We start from the raw sequence: 22,885 nt of genomic DNA on the forward strand, positions 1-22,885 counted from the left end.
GGTGGCGATCGGCTCCGTGCCCGCCCCCGCCTGCTTCCGGCCAGCCTACCCACCATTGGAAAAATCCTGGCCATAGACTCTACACAATACTCCAGATGTGATCACACCAAAGCCTTATACAATTGCAGAAAGACTTCTTCACTCTTATACTTCAATCTCTTTGTAATAAAGGCTAACATACCATTTATCTTCCTACTGGCTTGCTGTACCTGAATTTTAACTTTCTGAGAATCATATGCATTGACATCCAAGTGCCTCTGAATACCTGTACTAACTTTTCCTAGCCTCTCACTTTTAAAAAAATACTTGCTTTTCTATTTTTCCTTCCAAAGTGGATAACTTCACACTTCCCCATATTATATTCAATCCACCATGTTCTTGCCCATTCACTTAACCTGTCTATATTCCTTCGCAACTTTTTTGCACCCTTCTCACAGCTTACTTTTCGCCTAGCTTTATATCAGCAGCAAACTTGGATACATTACACCTAGTTCCCTCATCCAAGTCATTGACATAGATTGTAAATATCTGAGACCAAAAAGATGCTTGCTGTACACTGCTAGTTATAGCTTGTGAACCTGAAAATGATACATTTATTTGTATTCACTGGGCTTGATTTTACCAGCCCTCCAGAGACAGGTTGGGAGGTGCTGAAACCTGAAAACAGGAAGGAAATGCAATGGGTGGAGTGCCCATTGTCTTCCTGCTGCCATGCCATTTTGCCAGCACTTCTCACTGACTGGCCCTGGCACCCCCTGACCCACATACCTGGGTGTGAGAGCATGTCCATCACTGCACCTTCCACTTCGAGTTGCAGTCCCAGCAGTGGCCACCACTCCTGGTGGCGCTGCTGAGGCTGCTGAAATGTTGTTCCTCTGATTGGCTGGCAGCTATTGGGAAGGGTGGGCGGTCGTCCTTAATTGGATTAATAGGGATAATTAATTGGCTGCCACTGACACGATGTAGCTCCAGGTCCCACTGACCTACAAAGTGAGACTGTCACCATCCTCACAGTGCATTTGGGTTCCTTGATCGGACCCCCGCCACCAGCATTAAATTCAGCTCTCTGTTTTCTGCCCATTAACAATTCCTCAGTCCTTGCTAATAAATTTTCTCCAACTCCATGAACCCTAATTTTATGTAATTACCTCTTGCCTTATTGAATGTTTTTTGAAAATTCAAGAATATTGGCCAGGATCTTCCAAGCAGCAGCAATGATCGTTGGATTGCTGCTTCGTTCAGAAACCAGCCCCCTCCCCAACCCCCCGCCCCCCCACCCCACCTCACCCCACACCCCTCCCCCAACTCGATACTGCTGCGCATTTCTACTGGGACCTCTCAAGCCCGGCTTTCACAGAGAAACACAGTGCAGTATCCCTCGGGGAACTCCATCAGAGCGGATTAGATTTTGGGGAAGACAAAACAAGCCCCCTTCTTATGGCACTTGCTGCTGTATGGTAAGTTTAAAGGTCCAGTTTGAATGCGTGTGAATGGGTGAGTGGATCAATGGTGGATGAATGAATGGGTAGGTGGGTAGGATGGCACGTTGGTAGGTGGGTGTAGTGGGTAGTTGGGTGAGGTGGTAGGTGGGTGAGATAGGTAAGTAGGTGGCTATGGTGGGTTAGCTGGTAAGGTGGGTAAGGGGGTAGGGGTAGTTGGTTGGTGGCTGAGGTGGCAGGTGGGTGAGGCAGGTAAGTGAATAGGTGGGTAAGTGGGTAAATTGATAAATGGGAAGGTGTGTTAGTGGGTTGGTGAGTAAGGGAATAAATAGATAACTGGGTAGGTGGGTAGGTGGGTAAGATGGTAGGTTGGTGAGGTGGATAGGTGGTAGGTGAGTGAGGTGGGTAGGTGGGTAAGGTTTGTAAGGTCATAGAGGGTGAGGTCGTAGGTGGGTGAGGTCAGAAAATGGATAAGGTGGGTAAGTGGCCAATGTGGGTAAAGTGGTAAAGCGGGTAAGTGCGTAGGTGGGTGAGGTGATAGGTGGGTGAGGTGGGTAAGTGGGTAAATGTGTGAGGTGGGTTGGCAAGTGAGGCGGTAGGTGGGTGAGGTTGTTGGTGGGTCGGGGGTTGTCAGGTCTGGTTGGCGGGGGGATTATCGGGTGGTTAGGAGTAGTCAGGCCGGGTTGTGAGTGCAATTGGGTCTGGTCGGTGGGGTGGTCACGTCTGGTCGGAGTTAGTTTGGTGGTTGGAAAGGCATAGTCGGGTCGGGGGTAGTGGGGTCGGGGGTGTCATTGGGTCGAGTCAGGGTGGTAGTCAAGTGGTCGGGGAGTTTAGGTGGGTCAAGGGGATAAGCAGACAGGGTCGGAGGGGTGGTCATGGTGGGTAGTCGGGTGGGGGGGGTAGTTGGTTTGGGTCGGTGGGGTAGTCGGTTGGGTAGGGAGAGCTGATTGGGGATGGTGGGGAGGTGGTCGGGTCAGGTCAGATCAGCTTCTGGGGGGTAGTCAGGGGTTGGGGGTAATCAGGGGGTCAGGGAGTGATTGGGGGTGTCAGTTCTGTAGTGAATGTCTCTGTCTCTGAGTTAGAGTTGGAGATTAGTTTTAATCTGTCTAACATTTCCTGGGTAAGTACCCAGGTTAAGTCCCAAGGGACAGTCCCAAGTCTCCAACTCTAACTCAGAGTCAGAGGCATTCGCTGAGGGTCCCGGGGAGTTGAAACTTCCAGGGCAATTCTCACATAAGTCCTCACTTTAAAATTCCAAAGAGTCCCGACGCACATCTCAGTCATAAGTCCAGTCTCCGATCATCCAGAGACTGGAAGATTTGGCCCATTACATCTACTTGCTTCCCCATTATCCACTCTGCTAATTGCAACCTCAAAAACCTCTAACAGATTTATCAAAATTAGGTTTCCCTTTCATGCTGACTTTGCCTAATCATATTATGGTTCTCTAAGTGTTCTATTGCCATGTTCCTAATAATAGATTCTAGCACTTGCCCTAATGCTACAAGTAGAGAGAGATCTATCAGAGAGTGGTGGAAGATGTTGAGTGGATGGAAATACATTTGTTGAGGGTCACTATGAGGGATAGGTGTTCCATTGCATTAAAGTGAGGGTGGGTGTCAGTGGTGGATGGTCAGATGGGGACATGAGGAGGAGCTCAGACAGAAAGGGAATAGAACACCTGAAAGTTAAGTTTGTATGAGGAATGATATGCGGGAGTAGGATTGGGAAAGCAGAGTGAGGGGTTAGAAGAACATTGGGATATACTTAATGTGCCATACCACTCAGCTTTCCTGACCTGATTAGGTTACTAAACCTCTTCCGTCACTGTATCCAGTCTAACTTTTGTTGTTACTGCAGCTGCCTGTGGTCAAATTCCTTTCAACAACAATGTTTTTTTATATATAACTTCCCCCCTCACTATCAAAAGTACTGAAGGACAAATGAGGTTTGCTGGCTGCCTAGTACATTACCCAGATAATTCTGGGACCACACTACAGCTGCTAACTTTTTCAGCAATTTCCAGCCATAGCTTCTTGTTTTCTGTTGCAAGCTTCTTCCTCCCATTGGCAGGGAATATGATTTCCTCGCAGCTCCTTACAGGGGTATCCTCAATGGCTAAGGAACTGAGTTTGTGGTGCAGACAGAAGACAATGGCTTCAGTCTTCCTGAAATTTAATTGGAAGAAATTTCTGCTCATCCAGTACTGGATGTCTGATAAAGAGTCTGATGATGTGGCGACAGTGGAAGGGTTGAGAGAGCTGATGATGAGGTAGAAATGGGTATCATTAGCTTGTGAAAACTGATGCTATGCTTTAGGATGATGTTGCCGAGGGGCAGCATGTAGATGAGAAATAGGATGGGTCCAAGGATAGATTGTTGGGGAACACCAGAGGGAACTATGCAGGAATGGGAAGAGAAGTCATTGATGGTGATTCTCTGGCTGCAATTATAAAGTTAAGAAACTAGGTGACTGCAGTCCCACCCATCTGGATGTAAGTGGAGAGGCTTTGGGGAATGATGGCATCATCAACTGTGTCAAAGGTTGAAAACAGGTCGAGAAGGCCGAGGAGGGATAGTTTACCTCTTGTCATCGTCACATAGGACATCATTTCTGACTTTGATAAGACTTGTTTTAGCACAGTGGCAGAGGCAGAATCCTAATTGGAGGGATTCAAAACATAGAGCTCTGGGAAAAAATTATTTCAAAAACAGTTAGATGCTGTGATAAAGACACTGTTGTTTTTTTCTCAATAGGCTAAATGGCCATCCTCAGTAAAAATTATGTTACGATCCTGATTGTTTTCCAGTGATTCCTACTGGAAAAATATATGGATGCCAGTTGAGGACAGAGTTAGGATCTCCCTGTGGTTGAATAATGCACAGACACTCATTCTCTGGGCTCACACATGAAGAAGAATTATCTGGGTAATGTACTAGGCAGCCAGCAAACCTCATTTGTCCTTCAGTACTTTTGATAGTGAGGGGGAAGTTATATATAAAAAAACATTGTTGTTGAAAGGAATTTGACCACAATATGCACAATAGCTAGAAGGAACTCTTAAGTTAGAAAAGCATTTCTTACGTGTTAGTCAGTCCAAAGGCTAAATCCAACATGTCCATTTCTTCATCTGAGATCTCATCCAAATTTTCGAAAATCTCCTTGTCAAAGATTACATGGCACGTTGAACAAGCCAGGGTTCCTTCACAGGCACCTACAGTAACAACAAAAGTTAGATTTCCTTTGCATTCCTACCTTCTCTCTTGAAGGCTCTGATCTTGCTAAGGTATGGTTCCACAGGCACTGGCAGCCCCCCTGTACCTCTCCCAGGTGACCTTAATTCCTCTATGATCCTAAGCAATGAATGTCAGCCAGTTATTTAATCATGGAGAACATTATAGTCAAGCCTGATCATGCCTCACTTGATATCCACACAAGGATACTTTGCAACACTGAATAGAGATCAGAAGGTGGTCCCTGGCTAATGTTTTGAGGGCTATGTGTGCTATTTAATTGCTGCAATTTAGTTATTTTTTTTACATTTGTTTCCATTTGGAGCTGTTGCTTGGATCATATCCAAGTTTATCCAGTGAGAAGCCTTCCCAGAAACTAGGAAGCTTGATAGCTCAATTCTAAATCTCTGTTGAGGATGGTTGTTGGGTGATTAAAATAAGAAGGTGCCTATGCAGGGGGCGGAGAGGGGAAATCAACAAGGTTTTTACACAAAGAATGATTAACCACTGAAATGGTATTCCAGGGTAGAGTGGTAAAATCATTTAATGGGCTGTTTTGGGAAGTAAATTAGATGGGCTGAAATATCTCCTTAATTTATATGTTTCCTCCTGATGTGCACCATGGTAGGGTGTCTGGTGGGATTCACTATTGCAGCTCAAGCAGGAAGAGTAGCTACTGAGGCAAGGTACTAGAGGATGATTGTTGCCTGTGGAATCATATCTCAACAGAAATAAATACCATTCGAGCAGAAGAGAAAACTGTATGAAGTACTGTTTTGAAAACTACAAACACGACTTAGTCCATTGACTATCTGAGATAGAATGAGATTGGCATTCTGTATTTTTGACACTCACCAAATCCATCAATATCTAAGTTATGATTGATCACAACATCAAGCAGACTTTCACCCTCCTTTGCCACTGCTGTTAATTTTTCATTAGCTCGATTGAAGAAGTGCACTATCATTTTTTCATCTGACCTGCTGAAGAATTAAACAAGAAAGCAGTTAAATCTCCAGTTAAACCAAAGCTAAATGTTGTACTCAACAATTAATTTAAATTCTTTAATTACAGGGAACATGATACAGTATGGGACAAGAAAAGCACATTCACTCCATCAAGCCTATTCTTCCTGTAAGATAATAGCCATAGTCCACAAAAAGGCATAGCATCTCTCTCCAATTAGAGATAGACAATTGGTTATATATAGTTTGAGGGGCACCATTCTGCAAGCGTAGGGCAAAGCAAGCAGGCAGGCCTCCATGAATTACCACAGCCGGTACAGGGATTGAACCTGCACTATTGGCATCATTCTGTATCACTCTAACCATCTAGCCAACTGAGCTAACTAATCCCCCTCACCCCCGCCACCCCCTTTGTTTTTTTTTTCTGTAGTCCTTGCACAATCTTTGGGTCTAAATAGTGAATCCCAAGACACCCCTGATATTGGGCCTGAGAACTCACTAACATCAAGGCAATGAGGTGCTAAGAATGTTACAGAAATCTTCAGGTAAGTGAGGGTCAGGTCAGGAGGATCGGTGCCTAGAAGGCAGAACTTGGAGACCAGGAGGAAATAGATCGAGTGTCAGTGGTGGGAGAGATAGGTAGGGTTGGTAGAGTAGTGACCAGGCTAGAAATCTGCCCAGAGGGACAAAGATCAGGTTGGGGTGGGGATTGCTGTGTGGTGGGGAGGAGGGGGAGGGACTAGTGGTAGAAATCAGCAGAGGAAATGGGTGAAGTGTACAGTGGTCAGCAACAGTGCATAATCTTAAGGGTCAAGAGGAATACTCTTGCTACTCCTGGCTCCACATTTAAGTAAGTTACTTAACTTCTTTGTGACAGGTGATCCCTAGGGCTGTTTTATTTGAGTGCAGCCCACAATGGCTGGTCAACAGGCTATTTTATCATGGGGGTCATTGCCACCAAAACTGATCCTTTTCTTACCTAGTGTCTGTATATGTGTACCTTTCAGCTGGATTACTGGATAGTGACCAGGAAAAGGCCCCACTGATTTTCCTGCTCAGAACAGGAGTGCTAGACAAAGTGCAGTTGTTAAATATTTTTACTCTAAATATTTTTCTTTGCCTCAACATCTGAGACCATTCTTTTAGACAATCCCTCCTGCCTATGACCTAGAGTGTCCCTTTACCTACTTAACAAATGTGAATGTAATTTGTCATGAGGTCACATAGAACCCTAGATACAGTAGTTTTTTAAAAATTCTTTCATGGGTTGTGGGCTTCACTGACAAGGTCAACATTTATTGCCCATCCCTAATTGCCCTTGAGAAGGCTACTGATTATATCAAATGATTGACTTTAATAGACTATTTCTTAAAGGCTATAGACTGTTGGACAGACTTATTAACTAATAAATGGACAAGTGACCAGATCAATAGTACACATTAGAATTACAGGAGATAGGGGCCTAAATATTCCTCCTTGACAGGTAGACTTAATAGCAAACAGCACTTCTGCTGCATTAAAGTGCAATACTAATCTTTACATTTTTTTTTTTGTTGACCATCCAGTCTGGCCTATCAGATGACTTTAGACAGAATGCTCAAATTGAATGAAGCAGGAGAATAAATACTTCCTTAAAATTAGATTGGAATGAACTAAATTCAAGTATGTCTCCTAAGGTTAAAAAGAGCTGCCAATCAAACAAAAATAAACAAAATCTATAAGATGCTTGATTTTAAATCCAGTGCTTTTAGGTGCTTGGCTAGACTCAAGCTCTACATTCTAGGACTACCCTATCAAAACAAATTAGCCCATTTCCAGCTGGTGAATCTGGTTATCGCCTAATTTGTACCATGACGGACAGAAAAAAACCAATGCAAATTATACATTTTTGTCACAGCAACGCCACACTTACCCCCCAGATGAGACCAGCCACCTACACAGAGATTGGGAAATTAGCATGGAATCTTCCAGTTTGTATGGATTAGTAGACCCTACAGGGGGATTACTGTTGAGTGTAGTAAAGATAATGTCAAGTGTTGCACAAGGGCAGGCTTATGTGACAAAGCTAAGAATCATCAGTGTAAGAACAACATGTAACTCTTTATCATGATGGAATTTGTGGATTATTTTGAAGTTTGTCCTTGTGTCCTGGTAAGTTTCACATCAAAACCATGACCTACAATCTTTAAAGCAATGCGTTGATTATATGCAAGGTTGCCTGTAAGATATGTTGGTGATACATGTCAAATTTGGCCAGGAAAAACATAGTCAAGAAATTATGCCATGATCACAATGTCCTTCATATATAAGTTAACATCAGATTGACAAAAGTAGGTTAGAAGATACTGCAGTTTAAACTGTGTTCAATAATAACTGATTCATACAGCAATTTGATTTTTATTGCGTTAGATTCCATCTCCCCGGAGATACTGTTGTCTTGCTGAAGTATAATACAGTGGGTGCTGGGTGCTAGCACTGGGCACCCTCTACCAAAGTGGCCATTGTTCAAACTGATGCCGGAAAGTGAATGTTGGTAGGTAGAAATTGAGCAAATAATCTAGGCTAACTTCAGTGCAGAGTAAGGAAATCTTATTATATCAGAGGTATCAAGTTTTGAATGAAATGTTAAACCAAAGTCTAATTTGCTTGTTCTGGCGCTTTAAGTGGACATTAAAAATATCATAGCAGAAGAGCAGAGAGCTCCTCTGAGGTCCTGGCTGATATGTCACCTTCAACCAACATCACCAGAAAAACAGAATAATTGGTCATTCATGCCATTGATGCTTGTGGAATCATAACAGAACCATGTTGTTGCAGAATGACAACCACATTTGGTTACATTGCATTAGTCACTGTACTTCAAAGAAATCCATTGTATGCAAAGTCATTTCTAAGAGGCATGAAAATGTGTGAAATGAATGTAAATCTGTCTTTATTTATTTTCCCTTAGCTATGAAAGTTTGCAAAATACCATTTGTAAGCACATCTGACAAGTTACAAGTCATTAATTGATTCCATCTTAATATTCATCAGTATAGTTACATAGATCAAAATATAAAGTTTTCTCTACCTCTGGAACTCCTTACAGTGCTCAGATGACAATTTAAATTACACTCAGTAAGTGCACCAATTTGTAAGGCTTGTTATGTAATGTTAATGTTTTGCCAGATTACTTTTGTGCATAGGAGAAATGCATGAACACCAGGAGGTACCCCAAAGGTGTGTTTCCCCCCACCCCTGCACCCCCTGCCACCACCACCCCCCTCCCCACCCAGCACCCCCCTCCACCACCCCAGCAGTCCCCATGTAAGGATTGCATAGCAATTTCCTGGGAAGTTCACATTTCCGTTGAGCAATTGCCCTGCACTGGGGACCGTCCAACACTTAAATCGCATACTTCCGATAGCTCCAGCTGTCTTACAGGAATAGTTACCCAGGAAAAGTTAGAAGGATTAAAACCACTTCTTACTCCTGAGTAATTATAATACTGACCCCCTCTCCCCTCCAACTACACACCCTACTGAACAACCTGATCCCCGACTTCCATCCCACCCCCAACTACCCCCCTGAGACCCCCCAACAGGAACCCCCAACTACCCTCCTCCCACAAACTGCCCCCCACACCCTTGACTACGCCCCAACCCCCAGACTCCCTCCCGGCCCCCGACTAATCCCCACACAGCCCCAATTAACCCCCCAACCTCCCGGCTACCCCATCCCCTGGTCACACTCATTAAGCCCCAAGTACCCCCAGCCCCCCAATCCCCCGACTATCCTCCCTCCCCTGACTACCCCCTACACACCAACTACCCGCCCGACTCCCTGACTACCCCACCCCACCCCGACCACCCTCCAAGCCCACGACAACTACCCACCACCTCCATCTGCACCCCCACCCCGACTACCCTCCCAACCCCCGACCTCCCCGCCCTATTACCTTCCTGACAACCCCTATCTACACCCATCCCTTTGACTACCCCCCTGACTCCCCAACTACCCTTCCGAACTCCTGACTACCTCCCCTGACTACACCCCAAACGCCCGACTACCCTCCTGACCACCTGACTACCCCCAGACACCCCAAGTACCCCCGTCCCTCCGACTACCGCCCACTGACCCTCCCATTGACCAAACAACCCCCCGTGACCACCCAACCAGTCCCTCCAACCACCTGATCCCCCCCCCCGCTGATGATCTCCCCCCACTGACCATCCGACAACACCCCACTGATCCGCACCACCCCCCCCCACAGGTAACCCCCCCATTGATCACATGACGTCCCCCAACTGACTGCCCAACACCCCTCCCACTGATCACCATCCCCCCCACTGGCCATCTGACAACCCCATGCCATCCTACCCACTTACCTTACACACTTACCTTCTCTCTGGCCTCTCAAAGTGGCTGAACCTTTAAACATACCTAATTTATGGCAGCTAGTGCCGTAAGAAAGGGGGTATGACTGCCTTTCCCCATGACTCTCCTGCACTCGACTGAAGGCCACAGAAACCCACAGCACTGCACTATTCTCACCCAACCCCAATCGGAAGGTCGGGTGAGAAATGGGCAGCTGCGTTTCAGTGTAAGTAAAAAGGAGCGGAGTGGCAATCTGACTATGATTGCTACTCCACGGAAGTTCTGGCCAATTATATCAAAGAGAAAAATACAGATTAATTAAACTGGAACAGCTAAAAGTAATCAAGGTGAACTTTTTTTTTAAAGCAGGCGCTTGGTTTTACAATTCACTAAGGCTGCGCTCTATTAATGATTTCTTGGATTGCCACAATAAAATTGCTCGTCCTATAGCTCAAACAGAATTTTCAAAAAAAAAATCTATTAGTTCTATGATACACACGACCCACTGAATTATTTCCAAAATAAACATCTGGGAAAATTCTATCTGATATACATTTCACTAAGGCATCTTCCTTTTTCCATTCTGGATTCCAATTACATCTCCGAGCACAGGAGCCACAGAACACATTTGGGCACATTTAACAATGGGGAACAATGAGTGATGGGGCAAGCACCAAGAACTAGGTCCCAAGTGCCACCCGGAAATCTTTTCCTTTGCATTAGAGAAAGCAGAGATGGTAGGAGTGCTGTATGTGTGTTCATCAACGGCACTTATAAATATAAATTATATTCTCTCAAATTTAATGAGCAAAATAAACAACATCAGCAACAACAACTTGCATTTACACAGCACCTTTAACATAGAAAAAAGTCCCAAGGTGCTTCATAGAGGCATAATGAGACAAAATGGACACTGACACAAAGAAGGAAATATTGAGGGGAAGCCAAAAGCTTGGCCAAAGGTCTGGGGTTTAAAGAAGAAGAGGGTGATGTGGAGATAGAGGAGTTTAGAAAGGGAACCCCAAGACGTGGGGTATAGATGGCTGAGGCATGGCCACAAATACTCGGTTGATGGGGCAGTGGTGGGGAGAAGGGAATGTACAAAATTGCAGAGACAGAGGGATGGAGAGTTCAGGGCCTATGGTTTGCAAGACTATAGGGCTGTAGAGATAGGGAAGATTAAGATATTGAGGAGCTAGAAATAGGAGGATAAGAATCTAAAATTTTAGGAACTGGGGGACCAGGAACCAACGTAGGTCAGTAAGGAGCAGGAGTGGTGGATGAGCAAGATTTGGTTGGAATAAAATATGAGCAGCGCAGGTCCAGATTTCCATTCCCAGGTCAGGTGCACAGAGACAGCAGAATTTCCAGCTCCACAAACCCGACTATTAAAAGTGTCTTCCTGGACATCAGACTTTCAGTCCGGAGGGTGCAGGCTAGAATAATAGTTGGAGTGGCAACCTGGGAAGAAGTGAGGAGGCTGCTGGGTGTAGAGGCAGAAGTCCTGCCTTGGGATTCCTGCACTGTGTTTAAAATAAAAAAAGATGAAAACATCCTTCCAATCCTCATCCTCACACCCCTCACACTCCCCATGCCCTATCCATGCCACTTCATGGCCCCTCAAGCACCTATGCTGCCCTTTACCCACTCCTATGGCCCCTCATAGACCCTATACCCCCATGCCCCTTTACCTCCCCCCATGGTCCCTTTTACCCATGCCACCCTATGCCCCTCTACCAACTCATGCCCCCCACTCATCCGCATCGTGCTTACTAGACCCTATGCCAACTTGGTGCTAATTCATGCCAAGCCAACTCATGCCCCCATCCACCACCCTTGCCCTTACCCCCTCCATGCCAACTCACCTAGTATCCACCGTGGCCAAACCTCAGGAGCCAGGCTGACATAAAATAAAGCTATGTGTCGATTGATAACATCACTATTTAAAGAAACACTATTTAAAAAAATTCAATACAAAATCATTCAATACATTGAAATTCTTTCAACTAATCTCTTATGAAAACAAATATTTCTGTTCTATAACCATTCAATCAAGCCACTCACTTAACAGGTGCCTCATTGTGATAACATTAGTTTGTAAACTTAATCATTACAGCACAAACCCTATAATGATGATCCTCAGGCTTATGTCAACAGACAGAATTAGATTAGATTTTTTTAAGCCCCACACTTTTAAAAAAAATTTAAAGCCCAGCAGAACTAAATCCCTTGACAGCTTTGAAAGTTAGAAACATAGAAACAGGATCTTAGAATTTTTGGTCTTTCTGCTATTTGCATCACAACAGAGAGCCTCTTTGACATGGCAAAAATCTGGACAGATTATAGTATGAGCTAAAGTTTATAGACCATGAAGAAAATGGGCTCGGAGAATGGAAGGCTCTCCAGGTGAGTATTGGAAAAGTCAAGCTGAATGCAACAGGGTCATGGTTCAGAGTTTCAGCGGCAGATGGGCTCAGGCAGAGTGGAAGTGGGTGATGTTATAGTCATGGAATTAAGTGGCCTTTGTAATGGAGTATATATGGGATCAGAAGGTTAGCTCATGATCGAATAGGAGACTGAAATCACAAATGGTATAAGACTATGGCCATGGAGATGGATGGAATCAGTGGCAAGGGTTTAGAGGTTGTTGTAGGGGAAAAAGACAATGGCTTCAGTTTTCTCAATATTTAGCTGGAGGAAATTGTAACTCATCTAAGACTGGGTATTGGACAAGCAGACTGCAGCATAACCTAATGAAGAGGCTTTGTACAATAGACAACTGAGGTGAGGATGTACGGTATTATGTCATTACTCCAATAAAACATAAGGTGCATTAGTCTACTGTTCCTTCTAATTACGTTTTACTTACGTATAGGTAGGGGACCATAGAACCCATTTCTACATCTGCGACTGGAAGTTCAAGTTGCTTAATGTTTTTGTAGTTTCGATTAGTTTCATTTTCAATGAGTTGTTGATTTGGCTCAGTACCTTGTACCAAAGAATTTTAAAATTTGTTCTCAGGATGTATGCAACCCAGGTAAACCCAGATTTATTTCCCATTACTAACAACTGAGTGGCTGGCTCAGATACTTCAGAGGGTGATAAGAGGCAATCACATTGTGGAACTAGATGACAAAATGATCAGGTGTTATTATAAAAAGAAAGACATGCATTTAGGTACACCTTTCATGCCCTCAGAAAATCACAAAACGCTTTATAGCGAATGACATACTTTTGAAGTGTTGTAATATAATTCAATTTAAACTCAAAGGCCTAGATTTTCGTGGAGTTGTAGAGACTCCAAAGACTTTTAAAAATGGCTGACAGGAGCCGGAGGTCCTGCCCTCATTTCTGACAGATCCCATTTTCACTGGTAGGAGAAAGGGGGGGTGGGGTGTGACTCATACACGCGGGAAACCCAAACTCAGCAGGGCTATTTGAACTCAATGCTGAGTTCAAACAGACCCCATTTTCACTGTAGCAAAGTCCTTAGCCTGCAGTGTAGGAATTGTGAACTTTTTGAGTAGTTACAAAAGTGGATAAAGTCTGTACCACTGTCAAGCTGTCAAGTTATCTAAATCCCCAGCCCTTTAACTTATTAAAAATATGCTGCCTGTGTCAGTGAGGGTTGAAAAAATCTGGTCTAGCAGCTATAATAGCTGATTGATGACATTACCCCAAGGACTATCATTTTATCATTATTAATGCTTGGCTGCTTTCCACAAGCTATTATTCTCTCAGTAGAAAATTGTAAGTTCACAGTTTAATTGACAGATCAAAAGAGATATCAATGGATTAGCTGCCTCTGATGTGGGGTTATGAATACAAATATTTATTTTTATAAGGGATTGCGTAGATGAGGAGATTCCAATGTTTTCAATGGGTTTTTACGAATGGGAGTTTTTTTTTACTATAGTAAAGGCTGTACTAGATATTTAGAACTTTATTTTATTTTATCTCATCATGGCTTCTGAGGTCTTCCTATGGTAGATACTGGATGAGTTGGCATGGAGGGTGTAAGGGCAAAAGTTGATAGGTTGGCATGAGTTGGAGTGGGGAGTATGAGGGGCATTGGGGATTGGGTGGGGGAGGCATATATGGAGCCTTGGGATTGGGTGGGGGCTGAGGGCATGTGAGGGGGTGAGAGGAGCGAGGGCTAGTAGGCTTAATATTTAATAAAACAACTGGGGTAGGGTCACAGAAAACTGAAGCAGGCCTTTTAAACAGCCCATTTTGGCATTCAGCAGCCCGTAATGATGCCTGCAATATGCATCTGGGGTTGGCAGGCACACTCCATCCTGCACTCATACCCCTACCCGGAGTGAAGATTCTCCCATTCATGGGAGAGTCTCTCCTGAGGCGGGCACAGTGAGCCAGGAGATATCAAACTACCTGGCTCAGGAGCAAAAATCCGGCTGCAATCTCTATTACTATACAACTATATTGCTATTTCAGTGTATACAGTATGATCTGGCTTTGATACAAATTACACTTACTCACAACTCACAACTTACATGCACACTGTTAGTTATTCTACTTTGACAGCCACCTTCTCAAACACATCACAGAACGCTCACTAAGACACACAGCAGCAGTCAACAGATTGCCACCAAAGTAGAAGCATCAGTCTGCACACCCTTTTCCCCCCACTCTTGAAGAGAGGCTCATGCAGTCATGAGAAGGTGCCAAGTGGCCACTGGCGATGCTGGAGGAGATTCCATGCACAGTTTCTTTAATCCTCTTTGTCTCTTCTGAATTCTCCATCACCCCTCACACTCTGCATGACAGGGCATAGATGCTTTCAATATTCACTTTTTTTCTCTCTCCTCTCTCACACACAACATGCTAACCCTTGTCCCTCTCCTTCATTTCAGCTGCTGAGAATGTCAATGCTACTCATCAGGAAGCAATGTAGTAGAAAATGCTTCATTACTTGATCTAACTCTCGCCAGCAGCGGTTCACATACTGTCAGCAAGCAGGCTTTAGAGGCTAGATTAGAGGAAGGATTTGCACATGCTGATTCACTGCAAAAGCTAGGGCAGGAGCCTAACCAATTGTACATTGCAGGAGTGGAACCCCTATTGATTGATAAAGATGTTAGGCTGATTACTGGGAATGTGTGGTCAATGGCACTTTGCACGATGATGAAGTCTGCCATGCCGACTAAACCTTGTGCTCTTTCATCCTTTCTCATTCTACCAATAAGAATGCTGGTGTAAGTGTTTCTCCTGGTGTGGAGAGGCTCAGTGTCCTCCCTGATATATCGGTGCACTGCAAACTGGGATATGTTGCTAACATCGCCTGTTACAGCCAAAAATGAGGTCAAAACATAAGATTATGGGCAACCACGACCTTGACAGCCACAGGCAGTGCTGCCCATGCCTTGGTTTGAGGCTAAAGCTGTAGCTGTAGCAGGTGACATTACTAGGTCACAGTCCCCTTGGTAAAGTGACAAGGCCACAGACATTGCTCCATAGTTAAGCTGAAGTAGGAAAAGTGACCTCTGAAGACCCATGTGGCCTCCTGTTCCAAGCCCTGCTCCTATCTCTTTGGGTAGCTTCTCCAGCTCTGTGATGTATACCTTGCATTTCCCCCTTTTCCTCTATTCCCAAAAGCAATCTTTCCAGATCATCCATGCCTATAGCTAGACTATTTGTGAAGCAAGATGAAAGACGAGTGCAAAAAAGTGAACTTTCAAGAATGATGGAGCATAGTTGAAAATGCCTATGAATCAAACCAGAGGCAGAAATCCTAAACCAGCATCTAGTCCGCAAGTACTGCAACATCTCATTAAATGGTGCTGTCAAGGGGCCCTTTCATGCTGGTTAGCATCAAGTTGTGCTGAATACTTAGTATGCAGTCAATGAAGTGCTAGGGCGGTCCAATATGGAAATCGGATTCTACAAGAAGTGTAAGCCCCAAACCTTCATTTATTAATTTCTATTTAGAAGGGTGCCGGTGTGCACTCCTGCCATAGCTGCTATCTCCTTTACGGCAGGCACTGCTTCTCCTGCCTCCATATTGGGAACTTAGCTATACAACCTGATTATTAGGCCGAAATCCAAACATGGGACATGGTTTGGGTCTGATGTTTACTTTGCTGCTGATGATAATTTATTAAAAGCCTAAGTAACCTGATTAATTAATGGCCCCACCTCATGGGGTACAAAAGTAAGTGAGACAGAAAGAAGCTGCATTTTCTTTGCTTCTATCACATCCTCAAAATATCTGGATGCGCTACACAGTCTATGAATTACTTTTGAGGTGTCGGGTGGAATTTTCCCAGAATTGCGCTAAGTGTGGTAGTGGGCGGGTAAAATGGAGTCCTACCCGCCGATGAAAATGGCGGGTTTTCACGCCGTATCGTCCCCGACCCACCTCATTATTTATTCACTCCCGCAAAACAGGCTGTTTCCATGGCGAGCGGGCTTTCATTCGCCCATTCGCCATCGCCCCACTTTTGCACCACGTCGCCTGCCATCTTTAAAAGGCAGCCGCCAGCAAAGTGCTCATCGCCACCAGCTCACCACTGCTGCCCAGGTGACATGGCCAGCAAAGGAAAAAAAGACTGCAGCCCCCCCACTTCAACAACAGGCCCCTTGAGTGACTGCTGGATGCCGTGGAGGCCCGCCAGGATGTGCTCTACCCCCGCTCCGGCTGCAGGGTGGGCAGCAAAGTCACCAACCTGACTTGGGAGGCGGTGGCAGCGGTGGTCAGCGCGAATGCCGTACAGAGGAGGACAGCCAATGAGTGCTGCAAAAGGCTGAATAATCTCTTCCGTTCCATCAGGGTAAGTCACTCTTTTTCAACACTCCCAATTCACACACTCACAAACCCATCACACATCCACAGAGCCCTCACTCACTGCCAGTGCAATGGAAATCACCATTCACTCACACACACCTGCATTGCTCTCAGCCTGTGTAGGACCACTCACCACCCACACAGGCCATGTATACTTATCCATCTGGCTCGGCAGGTGTCCTGATACACTCTCCCCATCTCTATCCATGCAGGACAAACTGGCACACAACAGGAGGGAAAGGGTGCAGACAGGTGGAGGGATACCGGAGATCAAAGTTCTGACAGAATTCGAAAACAGAGCCATCCAGCTGGCCAGCGATGATTGGGATCTTTCCTGCGCTGGCGGTGAGGTCGGCGCTGCTCTACCAAGTGAGGATCCAGCAGTGCAACATCCATCAGACAACCATGCTGTGAGTGATGTGTCCTCTTTCACAGGCCACTGCCATGCACTAATTATCTCCCTTTGCTTTCGCAGGCACATTTGCCAAACAGCCGACAGAGTCCATGACCCAGGGCCTCCAATCAAGCCCTGAAGAAACCTCTGAAGAGGAATCTGGAGGCGCATCCCTGAAGACCCGTCACAGCGCTCACCCACACCCTCCACCAGCGCAAAGACACACCTCAGTGGGACCTAGCTTTAGAGTAACCTTGGGATCACAGCCTGGTGAGCACATCGCACATTCTGATCCACAGCAGGCGGAGGCAGGGACTTACAAGGTCCCCAGCACTTGAAGGATTGCTGGAGGCCAGAACATTGCTGAGTCTGAGTCAGATGACGAGCCTCTGGACTCAGTCATGTCACAGTTGCTGGAGCTGCAAAGGAAAGCTTGGGAACATCAGGGAGGGATGTTCACTGCACTCCTTAGATTGCAAGGCACGATGGAGGAGTCCGTTGTCTTCAGGCTGAGGTGATAGCGCCGGCATTGCAACGCAACGAGGTCAACACTGGCAGGTTGGCAGCTGCCATGGAGACCTTGGTCCAGGATGTCACTCCTGCACTGCTGCGCGGGCTTAAGTCCATCGCTGATGCCATTGTTGGCCTCCAACAGTGTGTAAGTGAGAGGGGTGTTGGGCAGCTCGATCTCGCTCCAGTCACCCCTTCCGCTCACAGAGTCAGCCAGGGGCCATCGTGCACCCATAGGGAGGAGGAACAGCAGGTGCACATTCCGAGACCATCCACACAGTTGACTCCAGGAGTGACCAGCCCCTCTGAAAATCCCGTCTCCCTGTGACCTCTGCAGCTCCAGCTCCACAGGCCGAGGAGGGTGCCACTGCCACACAGCAGGACCCCGAAAGCAGGCCGGGGCCATCCAAGTCTCGGCCCTCCAGAGAACGCCTGCCAAAGTCATCACAGACAGGGTGTCACAGTCAGCAGGCTGCCTCCACCTCTGCTGTGGATGCCCAGGGAGCACCAAGATGTAGCAGCAGGGTTAGGAAAGATAGGTAAAAGTAGTTGCACAGTCTGGTCATGGGTTCTGTTCACTATTGTCAATAAACTCGTAAGAATGTCTCCCTGCCTGTGGCTTCTTGTTCTGATGAGCAGTGTTCTTGTCACTCAGATGTGAAACCTTTCTGCACAGGATAAAGGGCAGGTGTTTCAGTCCAGGGCCTCTTCCCTGTGCTCTGTACAGCTTTCAGACCACAGTGATGGTCCAGCCTCAGTCCCTGGAAACATTACTGATGCCTGCACCTCGGCAGTGCTGGTCATTGCTGCCAGAATGTAGTGGGCAGGTGCCACAGAGTTCCCTCATTCTCCCTGTGTGCTCTCAGCACCTTTTAGGTGGGGCTGGCCCGCTTCACACCAGCATTTGCGACCAGTGATGCTGTGCACCAGCTCCTGAAGGGCTGAGGTGCTGAAGACAGACACAGCATCAGATGCGTATAAAGTTTCATGGCTGTGTCTCTGAGATGGCTCTGATCATGGAGTGCAAGCGAGCTGCCCTTGGCCAGACAGGAGTCAGACATTCTCAGAGACTATGTGAAGATCTATGGAGTGTCCTCACTGCACGTTGCCATCATCCTCTTGCGATCGGGCCTCTACTGCATCTCCATGACAGGAGCATTCTTACAGAGGGTATTCTTACAGAGGCTGGTCCAGGCACCGAAACTGCATCTTCAGCATCCCGATGTTCTGCTCCACCAAGTTGCGAGCTGCTGCATGAGCCGCATTATACCGTCACTCTGCTGCAGTCTGAGGCCGCCGCACGAGTGTCATTAGTCACAGCCTCTGCAGGTAGCCCTTGTCCCCGAGGAGCCAGCCCTGCAGCCTCTGTGGACCTGAAAGACTGCAGGGATCTGCGAGCGACTCAGGATGTAGGCATCGTGCACACCCCCTGGAAACCGTGCGCACACCTGCAGGATGCGTTTCTGGTGGTCGCACACCAGCTGCACGTTCAGCCCTTGTGGTTGATGAAGTCCACTGAGTGTAGCGATGGAGACCTGACCGCCACATGAGTGCAGTCAATTGCACTCTACACCTGTGGGAATCCCAAAATCAGGGTGAATCCAATGACCCTTGCATCCTGGCTGTCCCAGTCCCAGGCGAAATGCACAAAGTTGTGTGTCATGGAGAAGGTGGCATCCATGACCTCATGGATGCATTTGTGGGTGGGGGATTGTGGAATCCCATCGAGGTCACCTGTGGAGCTCTGAAAGGAGCCACTGGTGTAGAAATTGAGCGCCGCAGTCACTTTCACAGCCACTGGCAGTGGATGCCCTCCATATCCTATTGGAGCGAATTCCTGCAGTAAGTGGTAGATGTGAGACACCAGGTCCAGAGCCAGCGCAGTCGTCGGTGACACTGGTTCTCAGTCACCTGCAGGAACGGCAGGCAGCGTCTATAGACACTGGGTCGCTAGGCGCTGACCAGCCACAGCTCACTGTCGCTCCTGGGCAGCGTGTGTGGGAGCCCCTGCTGCCCCTTCTTCATGAGGTTGCTGCTCCTGCCTTTGCGCAGCCAGGAGCCTCAGTCGCTCTCTCCTCTGTCTTCCCTGGTCTCTGTTGGCCATCAGGCATACAGCTAGGTCACCAGGATTCATGATCTTGACGTGGTCCTCCTGCAGCATGAAAGAGAGAGAGGTGATTTTCATGGCTTAGGTATTTAGCACCTTTCCTGGCCCTGTGTGACTGCCCCTTTACACTTCCTGGAGAGTGTTGGTCACCCCTCGTAAGTCCGGAGATGAGTGCACTGCATGGCTGCCCTGTCAACCTGCAACTGGTCCAAACCAGGATGCTGAGATTGGAAGGGGCTGTGAGCGCCTCCAGCAGTGACTGCTACACGACCAGCATTGGCGAGGAGATTGTACAGCGTGTGCAGTCCAACTGGTCCGCGGTCCAGTAAAGTGGTGGCAGACTCGAAGTCTGTGCCGGAGGTGGGGTGGGGGGCAGGCGGGTAAGGTATGGAGCGCTTGGTGGCCCTTTGGTGCCTCCGCGTTGCTTGCATGGGTGGGCAGGCTAGGAGCCCAACCCCAGTCATATCACTGTGGCTGAACCTGATCTGTCTCAATTGCAGAGGCTTGGTCAGTTTATACAGGCGTCCCTAATGCGTGGCCACTTCCCTCGTTTACCCTGCCCCCCACCTCGATTGCCTGTGCGCGGGATTCAGCACTTCACCCCACCCCAACAACGGTCGCCTCCAAGGCTGACCTGCACTTGCCCCCCCAGGACACCCCCCCCACCCCTCAGCTGTCTCCTCCTAGGCTGGACAGCACTTGCCCCCCCTCCTCACCAGTCACCTCCAGGGCCAGGCATCAGTTGCCCCTGCCCCCCGGTGCCCCTGAGGCCTGTAAACACCAGGCGAGCTGTGGAGAACGCTGCTGTTCACTCATCTCAGTTCCCCAAAGTGAAGGCCACCAAGTGCATGTCGCCTGCTCCAACATTGTGAAACACATCGGCGTGCTTTCCCACCAACGTGGATGGACAATATGGCGGGGTTCAAAGACCCTGGCGGGATAGCCTTTTAATTATATGCTGATGTATTACAATTAGCTCCCTGCTGACCGATGGCGGGAAAAGCGGCCCACCATTGGCGGGCTGAGCGGGCGATTGCGACCTGCCTTCACGCTGTTCTGCGCATGCCACCTATCACGCCTGCTGCCAGTGGGTTCAGGAAATTTCACCCATTGTCACTGTTGTGTGGGGCTGTTGACAATTTGCCCACAGCAAAGAAAATAAATGATCAGAGAATCTGCTTTTTGATGATATTGGTTGAGGGCTGGGTATTAACAGGAGCACCTGGATAAGTTTCTCCCATTCAAATAGTGCTCAGGAATCCTTTACATTCACCTGTATGTGACATGGGTCTGAAAAATAATACTTCTGAAAATTCAGCACTCCTTCATTACAGTACATCACAAAAAAGAGAGGACTGTCCAGTCCAAAGTGAACAGCTGATAAGCAGACCCTTCAACCCTGCAACATGACCCCCCAATCTCCACGCCAGCGCTTAATACCAGATCTTCCGTCACACAGCCTGTCCTGGGGCAGAACTTTCACCCCGATGTGGGAATGGGAATGAAGGCGCATAGGCACATCATTTCACACTGCTGGCCGGTGTGCCGATTCACTGGCACCATCCTGAGCCCAAGTCATATCCCTGGGGACAGAACACCTGCCTTCCTGCAAGCTTGTTAATATAATTAAGTGGCCAATAAAGGCCCACGATCAGAGGCTAACTGGAAAATTCCAGTCAGCCTGCAGGCCGGCTGCAGCACGAAAGCACAGCATCTGCCTGAAGGTGGCTTCTCAACAGCAGAGTCTGCTGGAAAAGCAACTGGAACTTTGCCTCACCTGTTGCCCTCAGATACAGTTGACAAGCTGAAGAATCTTTTCTGTTGGTTCACAGCAGGCTGACAAGCTTCAACTCTTTTAACTGCCGAAGCTCTGAAGCACCACGCTCTCCCACGAAGCAAACCACAAAGGGATTGTAACTTGAAAACGCCACGAACTGTCATCATGCTGACGAGTGTTGGAGAGTTTGCTGCTGCTGTAGTTGCCTCAGTCTGGATCCTTTCACTTGTGACTTGTTATGGTTGCAGACAGGCTTACATAATAACGTTGAAAAAGGGCGGGGGGGCTGGAACACTTGGATTTGCCCCAAGGTTAGAAAGTGTTGAAATCTAAATAGTTTTGCTCTTATCATGCTGTCATTCTATGCTGCTGCCAAAGTCAGATAAGTAAAAAGAAGAATATACTGAATGCTGTAAATCTGAAACAGAAATGGAAAATGTTGGACACGCACTAAATCCATCAGCATTTGAAAAGGTAAAAGACAGGTTAATACTTCAAATAGAGAACCTTTATCTGAAAATGTCTTAGTTCTGATTAAGGGTCTGCATCCAAAGAACTCTGTTCTTTCAGATTTTGACAGGTTTGTATTCCAACATTATCGATTTTGAGTTGAACTAAATAAGAGCGAGGTGTGGAAGCCATAAAGGTCCCAATTTAGGTTTGTGTTATTCTACAAAAGTTAAATAATTACATGGACTTTTTCACCGTCGTTGACTCCAGAGGTAAAAGAAAGTCTCAGTTTAAGTAATAATGAAACAAGTGCTCAGCATTCATATCAGAGTCAAAATCTTCCAAAAGTAATGTTCGTGGTCAAGTTTCCAGACAACACAAGGCATCAGGCCAACACCAACTGCTCCTGTCAAGTGGCTGTGAAGAAAACTGAAAGCCTGACAAAATATGAAAGTTTGTTTAGAAATAGGACAGTTTTACTTCAGTTTAAAAAGAGGAAATTCACAATTAGTTGCATAGTGTAGTGCTCCTGCATATAATTGGGAATCTTCCGTCTTGGCAGTTAACAACTTGCATCTAAGCTAGCTGGACTTGAATAAGTGGAGTGTGTTCCTACATTGAAATAATGTCCCGTTCTCTATTGCATGATTAGAAACTATATCTGTGTGGGTTTTTTTATTGACTTGGTTTGGAGACCATTAAGTTGGGTGATTCATGTCCGATACAGACTGACTAAAACAAAGGACATCACAGTCATAAAAACCTGATTTTATTTATTTCCCAGTTTTCTTCACTTAAAACAGAGGGCAGAATCGGCTTAGATTTGCACTAAGTGCAGTAGCGGGTGG

General features: G+C 46.6%; 1 protein-coding gene across 2 annotated transcripts in view; it reads right to left on the reverse strand.

Annotated features, from left to right (window-relative positions):
- Positions 1-21,849, reverse strand: part of fdx1b (ferredoxin 1b) — a 39,025-nt gene extending 17,176 nt beyond the window's left edge. The window contains exons 1-3 of one of the 2 annotated variants that reach the window (XM_078547412.1): positions 21,588-21,849; positions 5,529-5,653; positions 4,525-4,654 (exon numbers count right to left, since the gene is read on the reverse strand). In XM_078547412.1, the coding sequence (XP_078403538.1) occupies positions 4,525-4,654; positions 5,529-5,653; positions 21,588-21,754 (422 nt within the window). In that variant the 5' untranslated portion in view covers positions 21,755-21,849. Of the gene's footprint in view, positions 1-4,524; positions 4,655-5,528; positions 5,657-21,587 lie in introns of both variants that reach the window. The other variant, XM_078547411.1, reaches the window with a different exon arrangement.
- Between the last annotated feature and the right edge of the window lie 1,036 nt (positions 21,850-22,885).

This window comes from Cetorhinus maximus, chromosome 8 (assembly GCF_964194155.1).
Source record: "Cetorhinus maximus chromosome 8, sCetMax3.hap1.1, whole genome shotgun sequence".
NCBI classification, from domain to species: Eukaryota; Metazoa; Chordata; class Chondrichthyes; order Lamniformes; family Cetorhinidae; genus Cetorhinus; species Cetorhinus maximus.